Consider the following 22,564-nt stretch of genomic DNA (forward strand, 5'->3'; position numbering starts at 1 on the left):
AATGTGTCTCAGTAGGAACCCTTCGGTCCCACAACTCGGGTTGGACCCTCCGGTCCTAACTCAATAAAGTTTGGGTTAATACACAACATAAATCACAAAGACATAAAACAGGATATCACAATTCTCAATATAAGCATACAAGACCTATCGGTTACACAATGATACCACTCATGGTAACCATAGTGAGAAGACGCACCTCGTAAGTAAGCAAGTAATCCTCGTAACCCTCGAACGGTCTAATCCTCGCCTACACGTCATAATCATCTCTAATTAACACTTATCACCTCAAACTAAGTAAGTTAAGCTAACCTTTTTCTCTAACCCTTGGGAAGGGTAAAAGACCATTTTACCCCTCCATGTCTCCAAACCATGTATTGACCAAACCCTAAAAGTCAACAAAAGTTAACACTCGAGTCAATAGTCCCTGTTGACCCAAATCGTCGAGTGCATCTATGTGACTCATCGAGTTCCCTCGTTTCCTTAGAAATGTCGTGAAAATCCAACTTAACTCATCGAGTTGTCTCATCAACTCGTTGAGTTACACATGTCCAGACTCGTCGGGGAAAACCCTAACCGACTCGTCGAGTCCGCTTATCGACACGCCGAGTTCCTTCAATCCATTTTCTCATTCAGACATTTTAAGGTGGAAATGATGTCTTACACTCTAGATCTAGTCTTCTAAGGCTCACTTATCACGTAAAGTTGCAAGCTTTACGTTCATGCATGCCATCTAGGGCTCAAAATGCCAAAACAAGCTCCATAAAGTGTTTCATGCATGGAGACTTTTCCAAAGCTTGATAAAGCTTTGATCTTTGGGCTCATGGGACCTCCTTTTGTCTAGATATGGAGTCTCAACTCCATGAAAAGCTCCAGCAACTCGAGAACCACAAGATAAGGGGACAAAGCTGTAAAACCCTCTAGAAAGAGATCTATCAAAAGAAATGCTCAAGGTGGTAGTTTTTACCTCCAAGCTGAAGCTAGCATAGAGAAACACTTGGGGGCTGTTTGTTTTTTGTTTGAAGATCTGTGCAACCACTTTTGTCTGCGCCGCGCAGACAACGCGCAGACATATGCCCTCGCAGATTGTTTGTTTTTTTGGAAGTGCGCAGATCAGAAAACGTCTGCGCGAGGTCTTCCTGGCGCAGACATGGGCCACTATCTTCAAAGGTCTTCAGACCTCATTTTAACCTAAAAAAAAAAAAAAACATGGCCACCGTGCAGTTTTTTTTTCTTTCATTTTTTTGTTAAAAATACATTTTTAATGTTTATAACATGAAATTAAGTTTAATAATTCAATTTATTTTAACGGCCCGCAGACGTTAAAAACAAACAGTCTTCTTATTGCAGATTGCAGACATTTGGTCCACCTCTTCTGCCGCAGAGGCTTGCAGATGTGGTCCGCAGACTGCAGACATTTTGACTTCAAAAAAACAAACATCACCTTGATCAACAAGCCTCTTCTCAACCCAAAGCTTGATGCTCTTCAATCTTCTTCCAGTTGTGCAGTAAAACACCCAAAGTTAGTTCCCTTCTATCTTTCACAAATGGATACACACGATTAGGGTTTTTCACAGAGGGTTAGAATGATAAGGGAGGTGGAAATGAGGGCTTAAGGCCCTTTAAATATGACACACACCATGAAAATTAGGGTTTTCTCACATAGCTCCTACTCGTCGAGTCAGGGTCCTCTGACTCGTTGAGTAAACTTTATAATCCTGTGGCCATTACACTCTCTACTCGGCGAGATGGTGCCCCCAACTCATCGAGTTTCCCTGCCAAAATGAAAGAATATTAATTAAATAATATACTCGGGGCTTGGGATGTTATAGTATTACACAAACTTGACCACACTTGTACGTTTTTGCCATTAGGGTTGATCGACACTTCACATAAGAGGAAATGAAAAAGATGGAGATTTGGCATATAAGAGAAGAGAGAGTCAGGGGCAGTTCTAATATGTTTATGAAATAAAAGGACGAAAATACCCCCTCATGTGCGAAGCACGTAGGGGGTCTTAATGTTTGGAGTTGCCAAAAAACTGACACAAGGACCAGGCGGGTAATAAAAAGAAAAGGTGAGGATGATACGAATGCAAAACAAAAGATAGGGACCAAACACACAACTTTACCCAACAACAGGGACGACTTTAGTACTTTGTTCTTTTTTTAATGGGTATTCACCAAAATTACCTTAGTTGGAGTAGTTTACCAAAACATCGTAAATCAAAGGAAAATATTTATCAAAAGGTAGTATGTTTAGATTTATTTACCGGTTACTCTTGTTTGTTAACAAAAAAATTTATCAAGTGCATCTGTTGATGTCACATATGCCAACACCCTCATAGCTGCAATACATTTATGTATTGGTGAAAAACATTATTTGCCTGTGTCATCACGTCTTTGTTGAAAATATCGGTCATTGGCTGTAACAGTTTCCACTATACTGAGAAATAATGGTTTTCGCATTCGGAATCTACCACAAAATTTTGCTTCACCATACGTTGGTTGTTAACAAAGTAGTCTTTCATTAAACGTGCCTCACTCTGCTCACGTTCCTGATCACAATACCTCCTTCTTGCTCTAGGATGATCTCTTACGCTCATGTTTGGCATGCTTATGAGTAACCCACTCATGATAACATCAAGTTGTCGATTCTGTTGAGCAACTCGTGCTTCTCATTCATCATATTCATTCACATTTAATGAACTAGACCCATCTGATGAGTTTGCAAAATGAGAAATTTTTTAAAGAGATTAGAAATGAAGAGTGAAATGAAGAATTAGAGGTGGATATGAAAATATGTAAGTGTTATACTCTATTAATATAGGAAGAATATTGATTTTTGTTTTTTTTCAAATTTTAAATAAGAGTAAATTACTGAAATCATCCCTGTGGTTTGGTCAAAATTGCACGTTTGGTTCCTAACTTTTTTTTGCACTCGGATCGTCCCTGTGGTTTGATTTTGTTGCGTTTTTCGATCCTATGGTTTGGTAAAAATTGCATGTTTGGTCCCTAACTTTATGTATGTAAGGGACGAAAAATGCAACAAAATCAAACCACAGGGACGAAAAACGCAACAAAATCAAACCATAGGGACGATCCCAGTGCAAAAAAAAGTTAGGGACCAAACGTGCAATTTTGACCAAACCACAAGGACGATTTTAGTAATTTACTCTTAAAATAGTTTATCTAGATAAAACCCAAGTATCCAATAAAAAGATGACACATCATAGAATCTTATACACATAAGATAATGGCGGATTGTCTAGATGATAAGATTATATTGACAACTTTGCATTCAATAAAGATGATAATGACAACTTTGTATTCAATAAATGCATATTGGAACTAAGTGGTGTCTCCGAAAGATGATAATAACAACTATGCATTCAGTAAAGTTGATAATGACAACTCTACATTCAATAAAATATATTAGAGATACATTAAAAGCATGAGATACAAATACATAATTAAAATATCTTACAAATACATTAAAAACATGAGATACAAATACAAAATAAAATATCTTACAAATACACTAAAAGCATACTGAAAATAAAACATACACTAAATTGCAATTAGTTTCCATAAAAATTAGATATTAGAAAACATTTCATGTTTTCTTCTTCAAATGACAAGTGCTCTTTTTGTAGGAGTGTGTTCAAATGCAAACTCTGCATCTTCACTAGCTCCTTTTCATATGTTTTTTGCTCCATTTGTTGATCCAACTCGAGTCTTTTTTTCATGGCTTCTACTTCACTATCTCTACTAAGACTCATTGCACGAAGTTCTGCAACAACTTCATAAGAAGACTTACCTTTTTCTTTTCTTTTAGCCGCATCTCTACCCGTTGGACGTTTAATTGTTGAACCAGTAATATTTGTCCCTTCTATGTTGGAGTGGACACAATACTCCCCTTCTTCAGTAGACCTTGATTTTTTTTTTTTGTGCTATCACCACTTTCTTCATAACCCACTTCATATTCAAGACGTGATCGTGTTGCATCATGATCTAGCTGTAAATCCCATTTTCGATGTTGACACATAACCTCATTAAAAACAATTGTGTCATTGAACTTGCTTCCACTTGTCTCATACAATTTATGAGATTCATTCTCAACATCTTTCATACTCATTCCACTTCTTCTTTTTCTATATGTTTCTCACCAAACACCAACCTATTTGCCAGCACTTTCATCAAGTCGTTTATAATGACTTTTCATTGAGCTATGTTCTTGTTACCAAGCTTTCCTGGATTTTCCGCATGATTTGCGTCATATAGCTCCTTCACTCGTGCCCATATTGGTGTTTTATTTTGGTTTTTTCCACGTCTCTCATCTTCACTAACGATACAATATGCTAACATTAAAAAGATATCTTCATTAGCATCCCATTTATCATCTATTGGATTTTTTCCGGTATTTTGTATTTTGTAAGGTTTGAACATTTTCAGTGATGGGAAATTAATTGGGATTTGCGAAAAAACTGTGAGGTTTCATAACTTTGAAAGTTTTGATAATCTTGAGAATCATCAAGATTTAAAACGAAATTTAGATTCATCTTATTAAAGAAATTAAAAGAGTTTAGAAATGAAAATTTGAGATGAGATATGAAATATATCAATATTATACTCTATTTATAGAGAGAAAAGAAATAAAAATTTTAGTATTTTTTTGTTTTTTTTATTGAGATAATATTAGATTTTTAGTAGATAATGATTTTTATCCTAAAATATATAAATATGGTGGAACATTTTTTTTATTCAATGTTAAAATGAAATAGTTATGATCTTTTGTGAGCTGGGTTGTTTTGTCGGCCTAATTCATCAAAATTAATTCATTTTCTTTTGATAAATCTTGGGTTCACCAAAAATCCTTGATGAGGGTAGTCTTAAGAGCCTTAGAAAAATTTCAAAATAAAAAAATTTATTTTTTTTTACAAAAGTGTAAAAGAATTCAAAGTTCATATAAGTTAAATAACAAAAAGTAAAAAGATTTGATTGTGAGTCAACTTCCTGTCTATCGCAATCCTCACGTCATTCTATATTTATCTTGGATAGTTGGATATGTCCACATCCTCTATGCAATTAACTAATCTTTGCCATTTTAAAACTTCTTTTTCAAGTGTAAATTTTTGTAGCCAAGAAACATATATAGATCTCTTTCAAAAACTCCAAGCATCCTTTTGTATTCATAACATTTTGCACTTGTTACATCACATTTATCTTAAAAATTATATTTCTAGTTGTACATTTTGTAAAAAGGCAGTATTTTTTTTTATGATAATTATTTGTTATATATACAAGACAATTACTAGTATATAGTAGCTAGTAGTAGTCTTCCATTTTTCTTCAAACTCATTACTCTAGGGATGTACTTGTACTTCATTCTTAATGACTTGTACAAGATGCTGCCGAAAGCCCAGACACATGGCCCTTGTCGATGATGATACGTCTTATTATTTATATCGCCATCTTTCCTTTGAGTCCGCACACATCTGACCAGCCAACCCACCCACCAACCCCCTTTCCTGCTTCAAGATTGTCCTTTTATTACTCTTGAAAAAAACCCATCGCCGGAGTTTAGTTTAACCCTCAGCCGCCGCCTACTTCACCGGTAGCAATTCCTCTACTTTACTCATGGATGACTACTTGGGTCTCTTCGTGAAGGAGACCAATCTGTACAATCAAATAGTGCTCGGTGGTTTACTGCCGGAAAAGCTGTGGACCCCGCTTCCACACTTCCTCCAAGGGTGGCTGCGTAACTACATTGCCGCCACTCTTATTTACTTCATCTCCGGCGTCCTCTGGTGCTCCTACATCTATCACATTAAGCGTAATGTTTTCGTACCCAAAGGTCAGATTTTTGTTTATAATCTAGCAATTAGCTGATAAAAAAGTTGCTTGTTTTTGTCTCCATTTGATAAATGTGAGTTCCAATTCCATCGGGCGTTTTACGATTATAAATTCAATCAGTAGTCGTATGCAGCACGTATAAAGATCGCTTAGTTTCTTCGTTGTTCTCTTCTGTTTTGCGATTTGAACCACATATCGATATTCATAGATGCTTGTAATTATCTAACTTTCGGTTTTGTTTTTTGGGTTTTGTGTGAACCGAATCTTTAGCTTATGATATAAGTAATAACGATTGATCCCGATATCGTTCTAGATTTTCAAGAACTTGATCCCCATTTGTTTCGGGATAAATATCTTGATCCCCATTTTGAATATTCGGATATGTTTTAGAATCTAGTATATGATTTACTATTCTACCCATACTTGAATGCGATTCACAGGTTGCTTTACATCATCCTCCAAAAGGAGCACATACTCTAATCTCTTTTCAGATTCAAATGTTATGAATGAAAATAAAAATTTCTAGTAGTGTTTTATGTTTATTGAAATCTTTATTGATTTACAGATGCGATTCCTTCAAGAAAAGCGATGCTTTTACAAATATATGTAGCAATGAAGGCGATGCCATGGTATTGTGTTCTTCCTACGATCTCTGAATACATGGTTGAAAATGGACGGACAAGATGCTTTTCAAGAATAAGTGACGTTGGATGGGCTTCATACGTTTGGAATTTTGGGCTTTATTTCTTAATTGTAGAATTTGGGATTTATTGGATGCATAGAGAGTTGCATGATATTAAGCCTCTTTACAAATATCTTCATGCAACTCATCATATCTACAATAAGCAAAATACACTTTCTCCATTTGCTGGTGAGTAACCTTGTCTACACCTTTCAACCACTAATACTTTATTTCAAACCATGAAAGTCTCATAAAGTTTTCTAAATTAACCGTTTTGACTTGATATTGAGACCTATTATAATTTATATCATGTCAAAAAGGTTAATTTGGGAAAAAAATGTCTGGGACTTTTGTGGTTTGGTTGGAAAAAATAAGGTGTAAGTGGTTAGTTAAACTACAAATTTGCCCAAAATATAATGGTTTTGTGAAATTAAAAACTTTAGAGTTTTTGTCATTTAGGTTTGTTAAACAAGAAACTTTGGGGTTCTTGTTGTAAATATAGGATTTGCTAAAAATCTTGATTTCTTTTTGGTAACAAAAAGGTTGATGATCTCCAAAGTTTTGAATTTTAAGGTTCTTGTTAATTAGGCATGTTGACCAAGAAAACTTTTGGGTTCTTGAAATTTAGGCATCTATTCAAGAAAGCTTTAGGGTTCTTGAGATTTAGGCATTTATTCAAGAAAACTTTAGGGTTCTTGAAATTTTGGCATTTGTTCAAGAAAACTTTTAGATTCTTGAAATTTAGGCATCTGTTCAAGAAAGCTTTAGGGTTCTTGAGATTTAGGCATGTATTCAAGAAAACTTTAGGGTTCTTGTCATTTAGGCATGTATTCATGAAAACTTTAGGGTTCTTGTCATTTAGGCATGTATTCAAGAAAACTTTAGGGTTCTTAAAATTTAAGCATGTTGAACAAGAAAACTTTAGGGTTCTTGTCATTTAGGCATGTTAAAGCATATAACTTGAGGGTGGTTGTCTTCTTGAAACTTAAGCATGTTAAACAAGAAAACATTAGAGTTCTTAGTAAGCATCATATAATTATCTAATTGGTGTGTATTTTTTTTTGTTCAGGATTGGCATTCCACCCAATAGATGGAATTCTGCAAGCATTACCACATGTAATTGCTCTATTTATAGTGCCTACACATTTCACAACACACATTGTGCTTTTATTTCTGGAAGCTATATGGACAGCTAACATTCATGATTGCATTCATGGAAAAATTTGGCCAGTAATGGGGGCAGGATACCACACAATTCATCATACAACATATCGTCATAATTATGGGCATTACACAGTCTGGATGGATTCCATATTTGGTACCCTTCGTGATCCTTTGGAAGAAGAAGAAACCAAGAATATATGATTGCGACCAATTTCATTTGTAAATGTACGATTCCATGGTTTAAGTTAGATTAATTTGATCAATAGAACTGTTAGATATCTTCATGTGTATGTTGGACCAGATCCATGTATTTTATTTTCCTTTTTTTTGTGGTCAAGAATCATGATCCCCTTGTTTCTGCTAAGATTTTTGCTAAAAAAGAGGTGGTAGTGAATTGGTTTGTTGGCATTTTCTTCATGTTATTAGACTTGGTGTATTTTGTATCATTATATTCTTTAATTATTATATTGAGTTTTGTTTCATTATTCTTTGATTATTATATTTTTTCGACTATTGAATATCTTTTACCATATTATAGGGATTGACCATTGTATTTAATCCGAGGCAATTGAGAATGGGAAATTTGCGTGATGATACCATACAACATTTTTTTCACCACTCCACTCATTTCAAACAACCCTTGTTCACTATCCTTCTCGCTGTTTGGCCCACCATGAAAAGCCCTCCACCTCAGACTAATTACCAACCCAACAACCCTCACATTCTCGGCTCAAACAACCCTCCTCCATGCTACTTACCGACTTGAAATAGGACCAAAAACTCACGTAGACACATCTCCCTACACTCCTACTACATCTCAACATCCCTTCAACATTCCCTATATATCCCCATCATCAATGTCTTCTTACCACATCTCAACAACCCTTAAACACTCATAATCCATCCCCATTACTTATGTCTTCTTACTACAAACCCAAAATCTAATTCTTGGAGACAACCTTATCTCATGGTTGGCTAAACTAAAAATCACGTTGTCCATGTCCAATGCAGAAGCCGAATACTGCGGTGTAGCAAACTTCGTTGTTGAAGGGTGTTGCTATATAATTTACTCTTTAAACTACATGTCCCACATGGGGGCATTGAGAGAGAGAGAGAGAGAGAGAGAGAGAGAGAGAGAGAGAGAGAGAGAGAGAGAGAGAGAGAGAGAGAGAGAGAGAGAGAGAGAGAGTAGGCAACTGTATAGGACCTGATTTTTTTCATTATTTAAGAAATAAAAAATTATAATAAATATAAGGACATTTTTTTTTCTTGTTCGTCTTGGGCTTTTGAGAATATTTAATTTTTCAAGACCGATCATTGTCCCACTTTATCTGTCCACCCTGATTTATTGTGACAACGTTTTTGCTGTCTATCTATCTCGTAACTTGTCCAACATGAACGCGCAAAGCACATCAAAATGGATATACCCTTCATCAGAGAAAAGGTCACACTCGGTCACGTATGTGTTCTCTATGCACCATTGGATTTTCAACATGGCAACATCTTCGCAAAAGGTCCTATTGTGTAAACTTTTCTTCAACTTCAAATCCAACTTGAGTATCCAATCTCTTCCCGCACAATTTGGGGGGGGGGGGGGGGGGGGGGGGGGGGGCTATTTAGACATGAGAAATTAAAAATTCTCCTGCATTTTATTCTTACTATACTCCACATTGTTATCATTAGTTATTAATTATGATATACATTATTTCCCACAAATTGTGGGGGCCTATTTAGAGGTTTTATGGTAAAGACCGGTACAACCCTATAAATTTTACCATCTTTTAGGAAAATTTTCCATGCAATGTAACCCTTGAGTCTTTGTCCTTGTCAAGTAGATAAAAAAGAGATCCATAGATGCATACATACAGTCTGGAAGACCTTGCCTCATCAGCCAAATCAGCCACGTAGATGATGACATGTCAAGATTTTAATGGGACCTTTGTTGCATTTGGATAGATTTATCTCGCCACTCTGCATTTCGAGTTTTCGACTTCTAAACTCAGCTTCGAGGCAAGATTTTTGCTTCCATCACAATGTCAGCAAGGATGTTTCTCTCCCCCACCATGCTCTCAAATGCTTTGAGTTTCCCCAAAAAAATTCACTGCTTAAACCCTCAAAATCATCCCGATTCCCTTTCTGTTCCCATCCAAACCAATCCTGAAATCCCTGACACAAATAATGAATTTAAGCTAAATCCTCCGATTCCAGCTACAAAAACAGCTCCATGGATGAAAGGTCCTCTTGTTCTTGAACCCAATCAAGTTATTGACTATTCAAAACCTAAAACCAGGAAGAAGTCTTCTGATAACAAAAACGAAAAGGCCGAAAAATTATTGACCCATAAAGTTAGTGGCGGAAGAGGCAAGCACGCGATGAAGAAAATCTTGTACAGTATAGATATTCTTGAAGAAGAAAATCAAGAATTAGAGGATACCCAGAAAAATTTAGCACCAATCGAGTTTGAATTGTCATTGGGGAAGTTGGGCGAAGATAGCGACGGAGCAGATAAGAGATTGTTTCGCCGGAAACTGCCGTGGGAAAGGGTGGAAAGAATGGTGTTTAGGAGGACAAAAAGGGTGAAAGCGGTGACTGCAGCTGATATAACCCTTAATGATGAACTACTTGAGAGATTGAGAGACGAGGCTAGGAGGATGAGGAAGTGGGTGAATGTTAAGAAAGCAGGAGTAAACGATGGTGTTCTTGAACAAATTAGGTTAATTTGGAAAACCGATGAACTCGCTATGCTCAAATTCGATATGCCCTTGTGTCGAAACATGGATAGAGCACGCGAAATCGTCGAGGTTCGTAATGTTTCATAATCACATCTTGTAATTCTCTAGCAACATACAAATCAAACCCACAAATTTTCTTCATGGCAGATTAAAACGGGAGGCTTAGTGATATGGAGTAAAAAAGATACTCTTGTTATCTACAGAGGATGCAATTACAGAGAGATGCGATCTAGTTTCCATGGTGGAAAAGAGGAGACGAAGCCTGTACAAGGATCACTTTACGAAAGGGAAACTGATAGATTATTAGATGGTTTGGGCCCTCGCTTTATTGATTGGTGGATGCCAAAGCCATTGCCGATTGATGCAGATTTACTTCCTGAAATCGTTCATGGATATAAACCACCTTCAAGACTTTCTCTAATGAACGCTCCATCTAAACTCACAGACAACGAGTTAACCCACTTGAGGAAGCAAGCTTACCATTTTCCTACCCATTTTGTCCTCGGTATGTTCATCAATCTGTTCGATAATTTTATGTGTATTAAGTATTAACGATTCAAAGAGATAACAGGGGCGCCATTGTTAACTTTTTTACAGGAAGAAATCAAAACCTGCAAGGCTTAGCTTCCGCCATTTTAAAGCTATGGGAGAAATGTCACATTGCAAAGATCGCAGTGAAATGGGGAATTCCCAATACAAACAATGAACAGATGGCTTATGAACTGAAGGTAATATTCGTTTGACCAAAAAGTCAAAGGGAAATTTAGACGTTAAAGTGATAATTTGTTAACATGTGCAGGTTTTAACAGGTGGAGTCTTGTTACTACGTAATAAATTCTATATAATTCTTTACAGAGGCAAAGATTTCCTTTCTCCCACCATTGCAGACCTTGTTTCCAATAGAGAAATGGAAATCAGAAGTTTCCAACATCTAGAAGAAACCACACGTTCCAACATAAGTCAAACCTTTGACTATATTGATGAAACATTATCGGATCTTGCTCATGTTAGCACCATTGGTACATTAAAAGAATTCGAAATGATTCAATCAAAACACCATGGATTCAACTCCGGAATTAGTGATTCCGAAGTTGAAATCGAAGCTGAAAAGTTTAAGTTAGCAAAAGAAATCCGGAATCAAGAACACAAGTATTTCATCGTATGGATATTATACTCAAATTACTTTCACATTTCATTTTATTCGAAAAATGGATATTATAAAATTTATAATCAATTACTTTTTGTTTCATTTTGTAGCTCAAGATGAAGATAAACAAAGCATCAAAAGAGTTAATGAAATTATCCTCTGCATGCAAGACCACAGAGCCAAATGAGGATCAAGAGATTATGACTAGTGAAGAAAGAGAGTGTTACCGAAAGATGGGGTTGAAAATGGATAGCACATTAGTTCTTGGTAAATAACGAATATAAATAAGATATGAAGTTTTTGCTTTTTTTGGTGATTATGTTTATATTATTGATTAAAAAATGTTGTTTTTTTTAGGGCGACGTGGTGTGTTTGATGGAGTGATAGAAGGTATGCATCAACATTGGAAGCATAGGGAAATAGTGAAAGTGGTTACAATGCAAAGAGTGTTTTCAAGGGTGTTGTACACTTCACAATGTCTTGAAGTAGAAAGTGGTGGAATACTTGTTTCCATAGAGAAATTGAAACTTGGGTATGGAATAATTATGTATCGTGGGAAGAATTATAAACGCCCTTTAAAGATTTCAAGAAATCTACTTAGTAAAAGAGAAGCATTGCAGAAATCTTTGGAGTTGCAAAGAATTGGGGTAAGTAAAATAAAGTTAAGATCTTCATGTTTGTGTTGTGTTATCTTTTTCTTTCTTAAAGATAGAATGAAGGTTAGAATAATGGTTTGTTTTTTGTGTTTTAGTCATTGAAGTTCTTTGCAAATATGAGACAACAAGCTATTTATGAACTTAAGTGCAAATTGGAGAAGCTTAGCAAATAGTCTTCTTCCTTTTGAGCCATTAAATGTTCTTCTAGCTCTACTTTGCTTTTAGATATGATATTGGGAGAATGGTTATGTCTGGAATGCTACAAAGTGAATCCTTTTTGACACAATGAAAAAGGTGGTGATTCTAATTTATTATATTATTCTTATTCCCTTGTATTTTTTTATTAAAAGTATTTGTTCTAGTGTTAAGTGGGTAGATTGTGGTAGAAGTTGATGCTAATCTGTGTGTGCTTTATTGTAGGGAAATCAAATAGAAGGTGGAAAGATGGATGATCTAAATGTGTAATGCACCCCCTACCCACTTAGCCTATTAAGACATCTTTTATGTATTAGGTCAAAAAGAAACGTCCCTATATGTATGTCTAGATTAAGTCCTATCTTCATTAAGTTTGTTAAGCCAAAAAGAAAGTTTAAGAAGGGTACTTAGGTCTTTTTAACAATAGGGGTGGTGAGGTAACTGACTTGTCTTTTTCTTTCGTCTTTAGCCTCCATATAATTTGGAGTAGGAAAAGAGAGAAAAAAAGGGGGGGGGGGGGGGGGGGGGGGGATTGAATTCTGGAAAGAATAGTTGGCTTGGACTTGTATTGGGAAAAGAAGAGCAATACCAAACTTGAAGAGAAAACATTGAAGATTGAAGGCAGAATGGAAGAGGACATCATCAATTAGATATATTATTTATTTCCTCTTTTTGTTTTTTTATCTTTTTATTAAACATGTTTTGGGTAAAAACTTGTTGAATCCTCTATAGTTCAAAATTATCGGTTTTTTCATATTGGTATTTATTATGTGATCAAATGTTTATTTCGGTTCGTTGATGTTTTGTTAGTGTATTCCATATTGATGCAACAATCTTTATATATATATATATATATATATATATATATATATATATATATATATATATATATATGTTGGAGGTTCTCCTCTTTCCTTAAATGTTTCTTTTTTGAGAGTGAACCAATGATTCCACATGTCTTACAATCAACATTGACCAAAACAAACAACAAACTCTGAGGATGACATTAGGATGATATGGGTAAGATGAGGTAGATGTCTATAGTGTTGGTTCCACATGTGTGTGTGTGTTGTGGGGGGAGGGGGGGGGGGGGGGGGGGAGGGGGGTGATGACTACTTCACAAAGATGACACATGACATGTGAAAAAACAATCATTTGTGAATGAGCAAATGAGAGAAAAGTCGGTGTATATAGAAAAACGTACACATCATAGATAAGCATATGAAATAACATAAAAAAAATGACAAATCACAGGATGTAAGTCAATAAGATCAACATAATAATATATGAATAATCAGAAGACAAATATATGAGCAAGAAGCAAGATATAACTATAAAAAATAAAAACAAAAACGTACAAGAGACAACTCTACCCATCAACTATGATGCTGTGCATCCATATCACCTAAGTTTAATATGAACTGACCAAAAACCTAAGTTTAATTTGGATCTGAAAAAGTCAAATTATATTAAATTCCTACATAAGAATATGATAATTTAATTAAAGAAAGTTGAGACCCAAATCTCATACAAAAATGGGTTAATGGGAAGTTAGATATAGACAATCTTAGGGGGTGTTTGGGATTGTTTTTGAACATCAAAAGTTTTTTTTTTGTAGAATGACTTTTATTCTACTTTTTGCAAAAGGAGCTATTTAAAATATGTTTGGATTAACAAAATGATTTTTAGTGTAACTTTTACATGTAAAGTCAAAAAAAGTCATTAAAAGTCAGGTTTTTTGAAACCCCTCCTTTTTCTCTATGCAAAAAATCATTTTCAAAAGAATTTTTCTATTATCCAAACATTTTTTGGCTTTTTGAAAAAGTTAAAGTTAAAAGTTATTTATTATATCAATTGCGAGGGTGCGTGGGGTCGCTTTTAAAATAACTTTTGGCTTTTAAGTTTTCTAAAAGGTTAAAAAAAAAAAAAAAAAAAAAAAAAAAAGGTATTTGGATAGTTCAAAGGATCTTTTGGAGATGACTTTTGCCAAGAAGATAATAAAAAGCTTCTAAAAGTCCTAGAATCATGACTTTTTGTGATTTTTTATTGTTTTACCTATAAAAGTTAAATCAAAAGTCTTTTTGTCGATCCAAATACATTTTAAAGACCTTCTTTTAAAAAAGTTATTTTACAAAAAGTATTTCTACAAGGACTTTTGATGCTCAAAAATAATCCCAAACACCCTCTACATTATAGACCATAAATACTTGTATCTTTTATTTGTATTTCCTCATCATTATGGTTCCCTCTAAAATTGCATCAAATATATTAGTATGTCTTCTTATCCATATTATTCTTTAACCCTTTTACCTCTAACGTCACCCTCCAAATATCCAACCGACCATTATTCTTATCCGTGACATCGCAACATTTTCATAGCATTCGGATGGTTCCTACAACCAACGAATATTAAGCATCCTAGTCCCTTTCTTTCACATTATTCACAAAATTCACTACTTATTTTACTTTACTAAGAAAAGGATTATCACAATTCCAAGTCTAACATTATAAAAAAATTTACAATTAAGCAACACTTTTGTCAAACTGTAGATGTTAACGTCTTAACGACTCAAACTCTTAAAGTCTTCATGGGACAATATTGCACTTACTTAATTAATTGATTACGACACATACTTATGCCCTTCAATATAGAAATAGAACAACAATCAAACAGATTCATGTAGATGGAAAGCTCAATAGTAGTAACGGGGTATTCATATCATATTACCATGTTCATACTTCATACACATACTCATAATACATGAATACAATATCTACATGATACTTGTTGACTTGTTGTATCTGAAAATCAAGGATATATAATTATATAGTATATACAAACTACAAAGTCATACATGGCAATTCAATACCAAAAATTAACCTTGAAAAAAAAATATTTTTTCTTACATAATAATGTTTCCATTTACTTAAGTCTACCATCTAAACTATTCTTTACAACCATTATTTCCTTCCAAGAGCCAAACTGAACTCCTTTAAGTGAACAATAAACTCAGGATAAAGCTCAAGATTGCAATGCCCACCTCCATTTAGCCACAATGGTTCATACTTATCCTTACAAAGCTCCCATAACTGCTTTCCATGAGAGTAATCAACAACCTCATCCGCTGTTCCCTATTTAATATTTATAAACACACATTTTCGCCTTTTAACAATGCCCGATAATCAACTATAAAATGTTCTAAAAAAGAAACTTACATGAATCACCAAAACCGGACAGTTCACCAAACCAATCTTCTCAATATTCTAAAACCAAAAAAAAAACATAAGAAATACAGACAGATAACAGATAACAGATAACAGAGTAGAGAGTGTAGTGTACCTTGTAAATATCGAACCAATAGGTTCGTTTGACAGGGTAGAGTACCCTTAACCCTGAGAGGATAGGGCTATGAAGAACAACGCCTCTCAAGCCAGATACACGTGAGGCAAGATCAATGGTGGGCCCACTACCAACAGATTGACCATACAAGATTAGCTCATTGTCTTTGACTTTGTGTTTCTCCTTGAGGTATTTATAAACTGCTTCAATGTCGGCGTATGTATTACACTCAGAAGGCTGTTAAACAAGAAAAAAGATACTCTTTTTATGAAATATACGACAAGGGTTTGTGTTAATATCAGTTCAAGATAATTAAAGATGACAAATTCACAAACCTTTCCGCTTGATTGTCCATAGCCAGAGTAGTCATAGCTGCAGATATAAAAAAATAAAGATGTTGATGTTTGAATCCAATATAAAATTCAGATTGATTGTTTTAGTTTTTTTGTCTCTTTCTATTCGAATAATGTTATACATTTCTGGTTATCACTTATCAGAATCCTTTAGTAATTATCAAACACTAATCTGACAACGAAAAAGTCAACAATCAACTATTGTTTTCAGTGAAGTTAAATAAAGGCTAGAAATTTCGTGCCCTTATTCATAAACATCAGATCAGAAATTGGTCAAATTTATGCAGAAAAGTAAGTAATTACACAGAGGTGAATACCCAACAACATTAACGCGAAGACGATGAGTTAATTTGACGAAAAGCTCGAGCATCTGTCCCAAATCGGCGGCATTACCATGAGAATAAACAAGGGTGGCACAAGCTTTAGGGTGTTTGATATAAACAGTGACTATTTCGTTTCCTCTTTTAGTTCTAAGCTTCAATACGTCGACACCTTCTCTCCTGGGAGCCTCTGGAATAAATAGTTTGCCGTTGCCGGAAGCGTCGCCGACTACCGTGTAAGACGGCGGAGTAGGTGGGAAGAAAGCGAGTTTTGCAGCGATTGATGATGTTACCACTCCCATCTGTAATTCTTTTAATGGTTGAGTGAGTTCGATTCATAAATTAAACTCGATTTTGTTGAAAAGTTTTTATGTATTGGGTTTAGCTTCCGAAAAAGGTGGATTGATGAATCTGACAGATCTCTCTTTTTGTTATTCCGATGCTGGTTCTTGAATGGGTGGAGGAGAAATTATGGGACTGCGGTGTGTGACTGACGGTTTTATTGGAGGTGGTGAGTGGCGGCGCGTGTAAATTGGTTCTGATTCAGGTGATTTTTTAAAGAGAGAGAATTGGATAGACGGCTGTAGAGAGATGAGAGTGGGAGAAGAGGTGGCAACGTTTCCAAGGTTAAACCACTCACGTTTATGATACATGTATCATGCAATCATACATACATACATACATAGATACTGCATGACATTGACATATATATTACTGCTGAGATGGAATTAAAAAATGGGAAGGAAATGAACTTTTTACTTTGCTTTAATTTCAGCAGATAAAAGATCGATATCGGCCGGATTTTATAGAGGCGATTAATGAGGCTCAAGTGGGTGACAAGTTTGAATATGGATTTTTTTACTATTTTATTTTATTTTATTTAGAATAACGAGTTAATATATATCTGTATTGAATCCATCAATCTTTTTTTAGAAACATGATGTTATACGTCTTGTTTGTCAAGTGGCTATATTGATATACACATGGACATATGACCATGACTTTGAGTTTCAATTTGAAGATGCTTCAAAAGAAGATGAGGACAAAATCATATGTGTATCAAAAAAATGTACCTAAAGATAGTTAAATCATATCCTTTAAAATGCTCACATCAATTAATTTCAATGTTTATGTGGAATGACAATCGTGGAACACTAACAATATTTTTGGTGTGTCTGGGTTTGAACATTCAAACTTCCTATGTTGAGTTTCACTCTTCAACCACTAGTGTAACATCCCAATTTTCGAAACAAAAAATTTTGTTTTTAAATTTTTTACTCATAAAACAGTTTACTTAAAACATCGATAGCATATCAATCCATAAAACAACATTCACAAGTTTCTGAAGTCATATCATTAATAGTAATAATGTCATAGTACAATCTCATGGATCTCAAAATGCGGAATCGTGTGTGATGCGCTGTTACCGTGTCGGCTCCTTCCCCTTCGACGAAGAGGTACCTGTAACAAAAACTGAAAACCGTAAGCACAAAGTTTAGTGAGTCCCCCCATCATACCACATACCATACAAAAAACATACTGTCGGGCAATTCTGGGGTGCCCGACCTACCCATGTCAAGCAGTTCTTGGGTGCTGACCTACCTTGCCAGGCGATTCTGGGGTGTTGACCTACCCCTGTTAAGCAATTCTGGGGTGCTGACCTACCCTCCAGTTTATTCCAACCGGCTCCGGGGACTATTTCACCCCTACCACTACCATACAAAACATAGCATAAACATACTGTCAGGCATATCTAGGGTGCCCGACCTACCCTTCGGTCCTAATAACCGAACTTAGGGACTATTCCCCTCCTACTACCACTATCACATATAACGTATCATGCTAGCACATAAACATATCAGGTAGTAGCAAACCAGACAATTATCACAAAGACAATCATCTCAACGATAATCAACTACTAGTGGGCCGAAATTGGTGCCTTCGACCCACTTTCTTATTGGAAGGTAACTCACCTTAGTGTCGTGAAGTGTCTGAACTGTCCTCGCTGTCGGGATCAAATCCTCTCAAATCCTACACATAATCATCTTCCTTAGTTACCATTTCATGGTCAACTTAGGTCAAAGTCAAAGTCAACACCCAGGTCAAAGTCAAGTTTAGGTCAACTCGCCGAGTTGGTCCACCAACTCGTCGAGTTCCCTGATACAGAGTCGGGACCCTTTGCAAGTGATTCAGCGAGTTCATTCTTTGACTCGCCGAGCCCATCTTCATGCTAGTTGGGACGTTTAGTCATTGAATCGTCGAGTTCATCTTCATGCAAGGTGATGCTCTTAGTGCTGGACTCGTCGAGTCCATCTTCATATTCTTGGGACATAGCCTTGAACTCACCGAGTTAGTTCACACACTCGTTGAGTCCCATGATTCCCAGGTCCTTACTAAACCTACCCGACTGAGTGTTCTTCTAACTTAACACATGGTCCATTATCAGAAGGGATTTGGTGGGAAATGCGTCCTGACTCGCCGAATCATATGAGTGGCTCGCCGAGTCCCTCTATGTCCAAAACTATACACTCAATTTCAGTTGGTCTTAATGCATCCAAAACATAGACTTGACCTCCTAGGGTCCATAATACACGTAAAATCCCAAACTTGACGTCCATGCATGGGGTGTTTGGCCCAAATGGACCTAAAATGGAGTGTACAAGATGCATGGGGTGCTTATGGTAATAAAATTGGCACCTTTATGCCATAAGAACCCTCAATGGTTCCAGATCTGAAGTCATACCCTCTTAGAACCACACAATCTCGAATGTGGTTCTATAAAAGTTTAGAAAATAAAGAAATGAACTAGAGATCTAAGAGATAAATGGTCAAGGTTGAAGCTTTTTACTTCAAATTAGCTGGAAATGGGACACAACCTCTGTATCTACTAGCTTCCAATTGAACTCCCAATCTCCTTCTTCATTCTCAAGCTTCACAACCACCACAAACACACAAAAATGGCTCAAGAACACTCAAACAAGGTTAGGGTTTCGATTTAGGGCTTTCTGTACATAGGGAGGCGATGAGGGGGGCTATAACTGGAGAGTTAAGGTGTTTTAAATTGGATGCAAACCCTTAAATTAGGGTTTCACCCAGACAAGCCTACTCGTCGAGTCAGGGCATCCGACTCGTTAAGTAGGTTCTTATTCCCGCGTCCAATTTTAACCTCTACTCGACGACTTGGGGATTCCAACTCACTGAGTCCCAGAATAATTATGTAAAAATGTATATTTAAATTGCGTACTAGGAATCGGGCACTACAAATCTTCCCCACTTATTTTAGATTTCGTCCTCGAAGTCTGCCACTGTGTCTGGGAAAATCTCGGGATAGTGCTCCCTCATCTCGTCCTCCAGCTCCTAAGTCCATTCTGAGTCCTTGCGGTGCTGCCATTGCACCTTCACTAGTTTGACCCTCTTGTTCCTCAGGTCCTTCGACTTCCTGTCGAGGATAACTATTGGTCGCTCGATGTAGTTCAGGCTGTCATCCACCTGAATATCCTTTAGAGGTACCACTGCTGAATCATCTGCCAGACACTTCCACAACTGGGTGACATGAAAGGTGTTGTGAATATGGCTAAGTTCGGCTGGCAGGTCCAACCTATACACCACCTTGCCCATCCGGGCTGCAACCCTGAAAGGTCCAATGTACCTGGGGCCCAACTTGCCCCGCTTCCTGAATCGGATGACACCTTTCCAAGATGACACTTGTCCAAGGTGACACTTTCAGGAGGACCATATCCCTGACCTAGAACTCTAGGTCCGAACGATGCTTGTTGGCATAACTTTTCTGCCAACTCTGAGCAGTCTGAAACCTGCTTCGGACCTGATGGGTCCTCTCCGTCGTCTTGAGCACCACTTCAATGCTCCCCATGACCCTCTGCCCAACCTCACCCTAGCATATCAGAGTCCTGCACTTTCTCCCGTATAACATCTCGAAGGGAGGACGATCAATACTAGCGTGGTAACTATTATTGTAGGATAACTCTGCCAAGGGAAGGTAGGTATCCCAACTACCACCAAAGTCTAATACGCACTCCCGCAACATATCCTCCAATATCTGTATGGTCCGCTCGGTCTGACCATCCTTCTACGGGTGGAAAGCAATGCTAAAGTGCAAACGAGTACCCAACTCGTCATGAAATTTCTTCCAGAATCTAGAAGTAAATTGCACGTCTCTGTCAAAAATCACGGAGACTGGCACTCCATGCCGGGTTACAACCTCTCGAATATAGATGTCGTCCAGCTTCTCGGCCAAAATGCTCTCTTGGATCGATATGAAATGGGCACTCTTGGTCAACCGATCCACAATGACCCATATGGAATCTACTCCCAGTGCGTTCCTGGGAAGCTTGGTGATGAAATCCATGGTAATGTCTTCCCATTTCCACATGGAGATGTCCAATGGATGCGTCTTGCCATGAGGCTTCTGGGGCTCAACCTTGACCTTCCTGCAGGTCAAACACCTCTCAACATACCAAGCTACACCCCGCTTCATGCAGGGCCACTAATAATTAGGATGAAGATCACTGTACATCTTCGTTGCCCCATGATGGATAGAAACTTGGATTTGTGGGCCTCATCCATCAGAATCTTCCGTACTCCACCCCAATACAGAACCCAGACCCTCCCATGCAGGGTTAGCAGCCTGCGGCTGTCATAATCAAACGAGGCCACCTGGACTATGATCCGCTCGCATTTTCAGTGCTCCTCATTCAAACCCTCGACCTGCGCCTCACGGATCTGCTCCAATAATAGAGTTACTACTGTCATCCTCAAGCATACGTCTCTGATCGGGGCTGCCTTGCGACTAAGCACATTTGCCACAACTTTGGCCTTCCCCGGGTGGTAGAGGATCTTACAATCGTAATCCTACACCACATCTAGCCACCGACACTGCATCATGTTTGGATTTAGATGATTCATGGGGTACCTCAAACTCTTTTGGTTCGTGTAAATGGTACATCATACCCCATAGAGGTAGTGTTGCCAAATCTTGAGGATGAAGACAAACGCCCCCAACTCCAAATCATGCGTCGGGTAATTAGCCTCGTGAGGCTTTAGCTTCCTCGAGGTGTAGGCAATGACATGCCCTTTCTGTATCAATACTGCGCCCAAACCAATAAATGCATCACATTATACTACAAAATCCTCCATGCCCTCTGGCAGGGCTAGAATCGGCACCACGCATAATCTCAGCCTCAAAGTATCAAACGTTGCCTGCTGCTCAGGCCCCCAATGAAATACAATGGTTTTCTTCATCAGTCGGTTTAAGGGCATGACTATCTTGGAGAAGTCCTGAATGAACCTCTGGTAATAGCCTGCCAATCCCAGGAAACTCTGAATCTCAGATGGAGACTTCAGAACCTCCCATCTCATCACAGCCTCCACCTTGGCCGGGTCAACCAAAATCCCGTTCTGGTTGACAAGATGCCCAAGAAACTGCACCTCGCGCAACCAGAACTCACAGTTGGAGAACTTGGCATACAAGCTCTCCCTTCGCAGGGTATCTAACACCTCCTGCAAGTGCTCCTCATGCTTCTCCTGCATCTTGGAGTAAACCAAGATCTCATCAATGAAAACTATCACAGATCGATCCAACATCGGCTTGTATACGCAGTTCATGAGGTCCATAAACGCGACATAAGCATTGGTGAGCCCGAAGGGCATCACCATGAACTCGCAGTGGCCATAGCGAGTCCGGAAAGCAATCTTCTGTACGTCCTCGTCTCTGGCCCTCATCTAATGGTAGAATGACCGCAAATCTATCTTGGAAAACCAATTTCCCCCCTGAAGTTGGTCGAAAAGATCATCAATCCTCGGGAGCGGGTAACGGTTCTTCACTGTTACCTTGTTCAGCTCCCATTATTCTATATATATCCGATGCGACCTATCCTTCTTCTTCACAAACAGAATCAGGGATCCCCAGGTCGAACTTCTCGGTCTAATGAATCCCTTGTCTAACAGCTCTTGTAGCTGTGCAAACAACTTCTGCATCTTGGGAGGAGCCAACCGATACGGTGCCTTGGCTATCGGAGCCGCACCTGGTACCAAGTCAATCCTGAACTCTACCTGTCTCTACGGTGATATCCCAGATAGATCCTCTGGGAATACATACGTGTACTC

General features: G+C 37.4%; 3 protein-coding genes across 4 annotated transcripts; 2 read left to right on the forward strand and 1 right to left on the reverse strand.

Moving 5' to 3' along the window:
• Positions 1 to 5,382: 5,382 nt before the first annotated feature.
• LOC145031915 (delta(7)-sterol-C5(6)-desaturase-like) lies at positions 5,383 to 8,180 on the forward strand. Of its 2 annotated transcripts, XM_078980569.1 has the most exons (4): positions 5,383 to 5,853; positions 6,418 to 6,723; positions 7,604 to 7,650; positions 7,766 to 7,890. In XM_078980569.1, the coding sequence occupies exons 1-4, from the start codon at positions 5,637 to 5,639 to the stop codon at positions 7,766 to 7,768; spliced, it is 573 nt and encodes a 190-aa protein (XP_078836695.1). In that variant the 5' UTR covers positions 5,383 to 5,636; the 3' UTR covers positions 7,769 to 7,890. The 2 variants fall into 2 exon arrangements, with proteins under 2 accessions (XP_078836695.1, XP_078836694.1); XM_078980568.1 differs by having other exon boundaries at positions 5,402 to 5,853; positions 7,604 to 8,180.
• A 1,487-nt stretch (positions 8,181 to 9,667) lies between these two features.
• CRS1 (maize chloroplast splicing factor-like protein) lies at positions 9,668 to 12,937 on the forward strand. Its single transcript, XM_078980570.1, has 8 exons — positions 9,668 to 10,499; positions 10,578 to 10,935; positions 11,028 to 11,158; positions 11,230 to 11,589; positions 11,688 to 11,844; positions 11,935 to 12,224; positions 12,329 to 12,527; positions 12,654 to 12,937. Exons 1-7 carry the CDS (start codon positions 9,732 to 9,734, stop codon positions 12,404 to 12,406), a joined length of 2,142 nt encoding a protein of 713 aa, XP_078836696.1. The 5' UTR covers positions 9,668 to 9,731; the 3' UTR covers positions 12,407 to 12,527; positions 12,654 to 12,937.
• A 2,188-nt stretch (positions 12,938 to 15,125) lies between these two features.
• On the reverse strand, positions 15,126 to 17,048 carry LOC145031917 (uncharacterized). The gene is made up of 5 exons (XM_078980571.1): positions 16,439 to 17,048; positions 16,104 to 16,140; positions 15,769 to 16,005; positions 15,645 to 15,692; positions 15,126 to 15,560 (listed from the first exon to the last, which is right to left on the reverse strand). Exons 1-5 carry the CDS (start codon positions 16,741 to 16,743, stop codon positions 15,390 to 15,392), a joined length of 798 nt encoding a protein of 265 aa, XP_078836697.1. The 5' UTR covers positions 16,744 to 17,048; the 3' UTR covers positions 15,126 to 15,389.
• Between the last annotated feature and the right edge of the window lie 5,516 nt (positions 17,049 to 22,564).

Source organism: Lactuca saligna, chromosome 2 (genome assembly GCF_052625555.1).
Source record: "Lactuca saligna cultivar CGN05327 chromosome 2, ASM5262555v1, whole genome shotgun sequence".
NCBI lineage: Eukaryota > Viridiplantae > Streptophyta > Magnoliopsida > Asterales > Asteraceae > Lactuca > Lactuca saligna.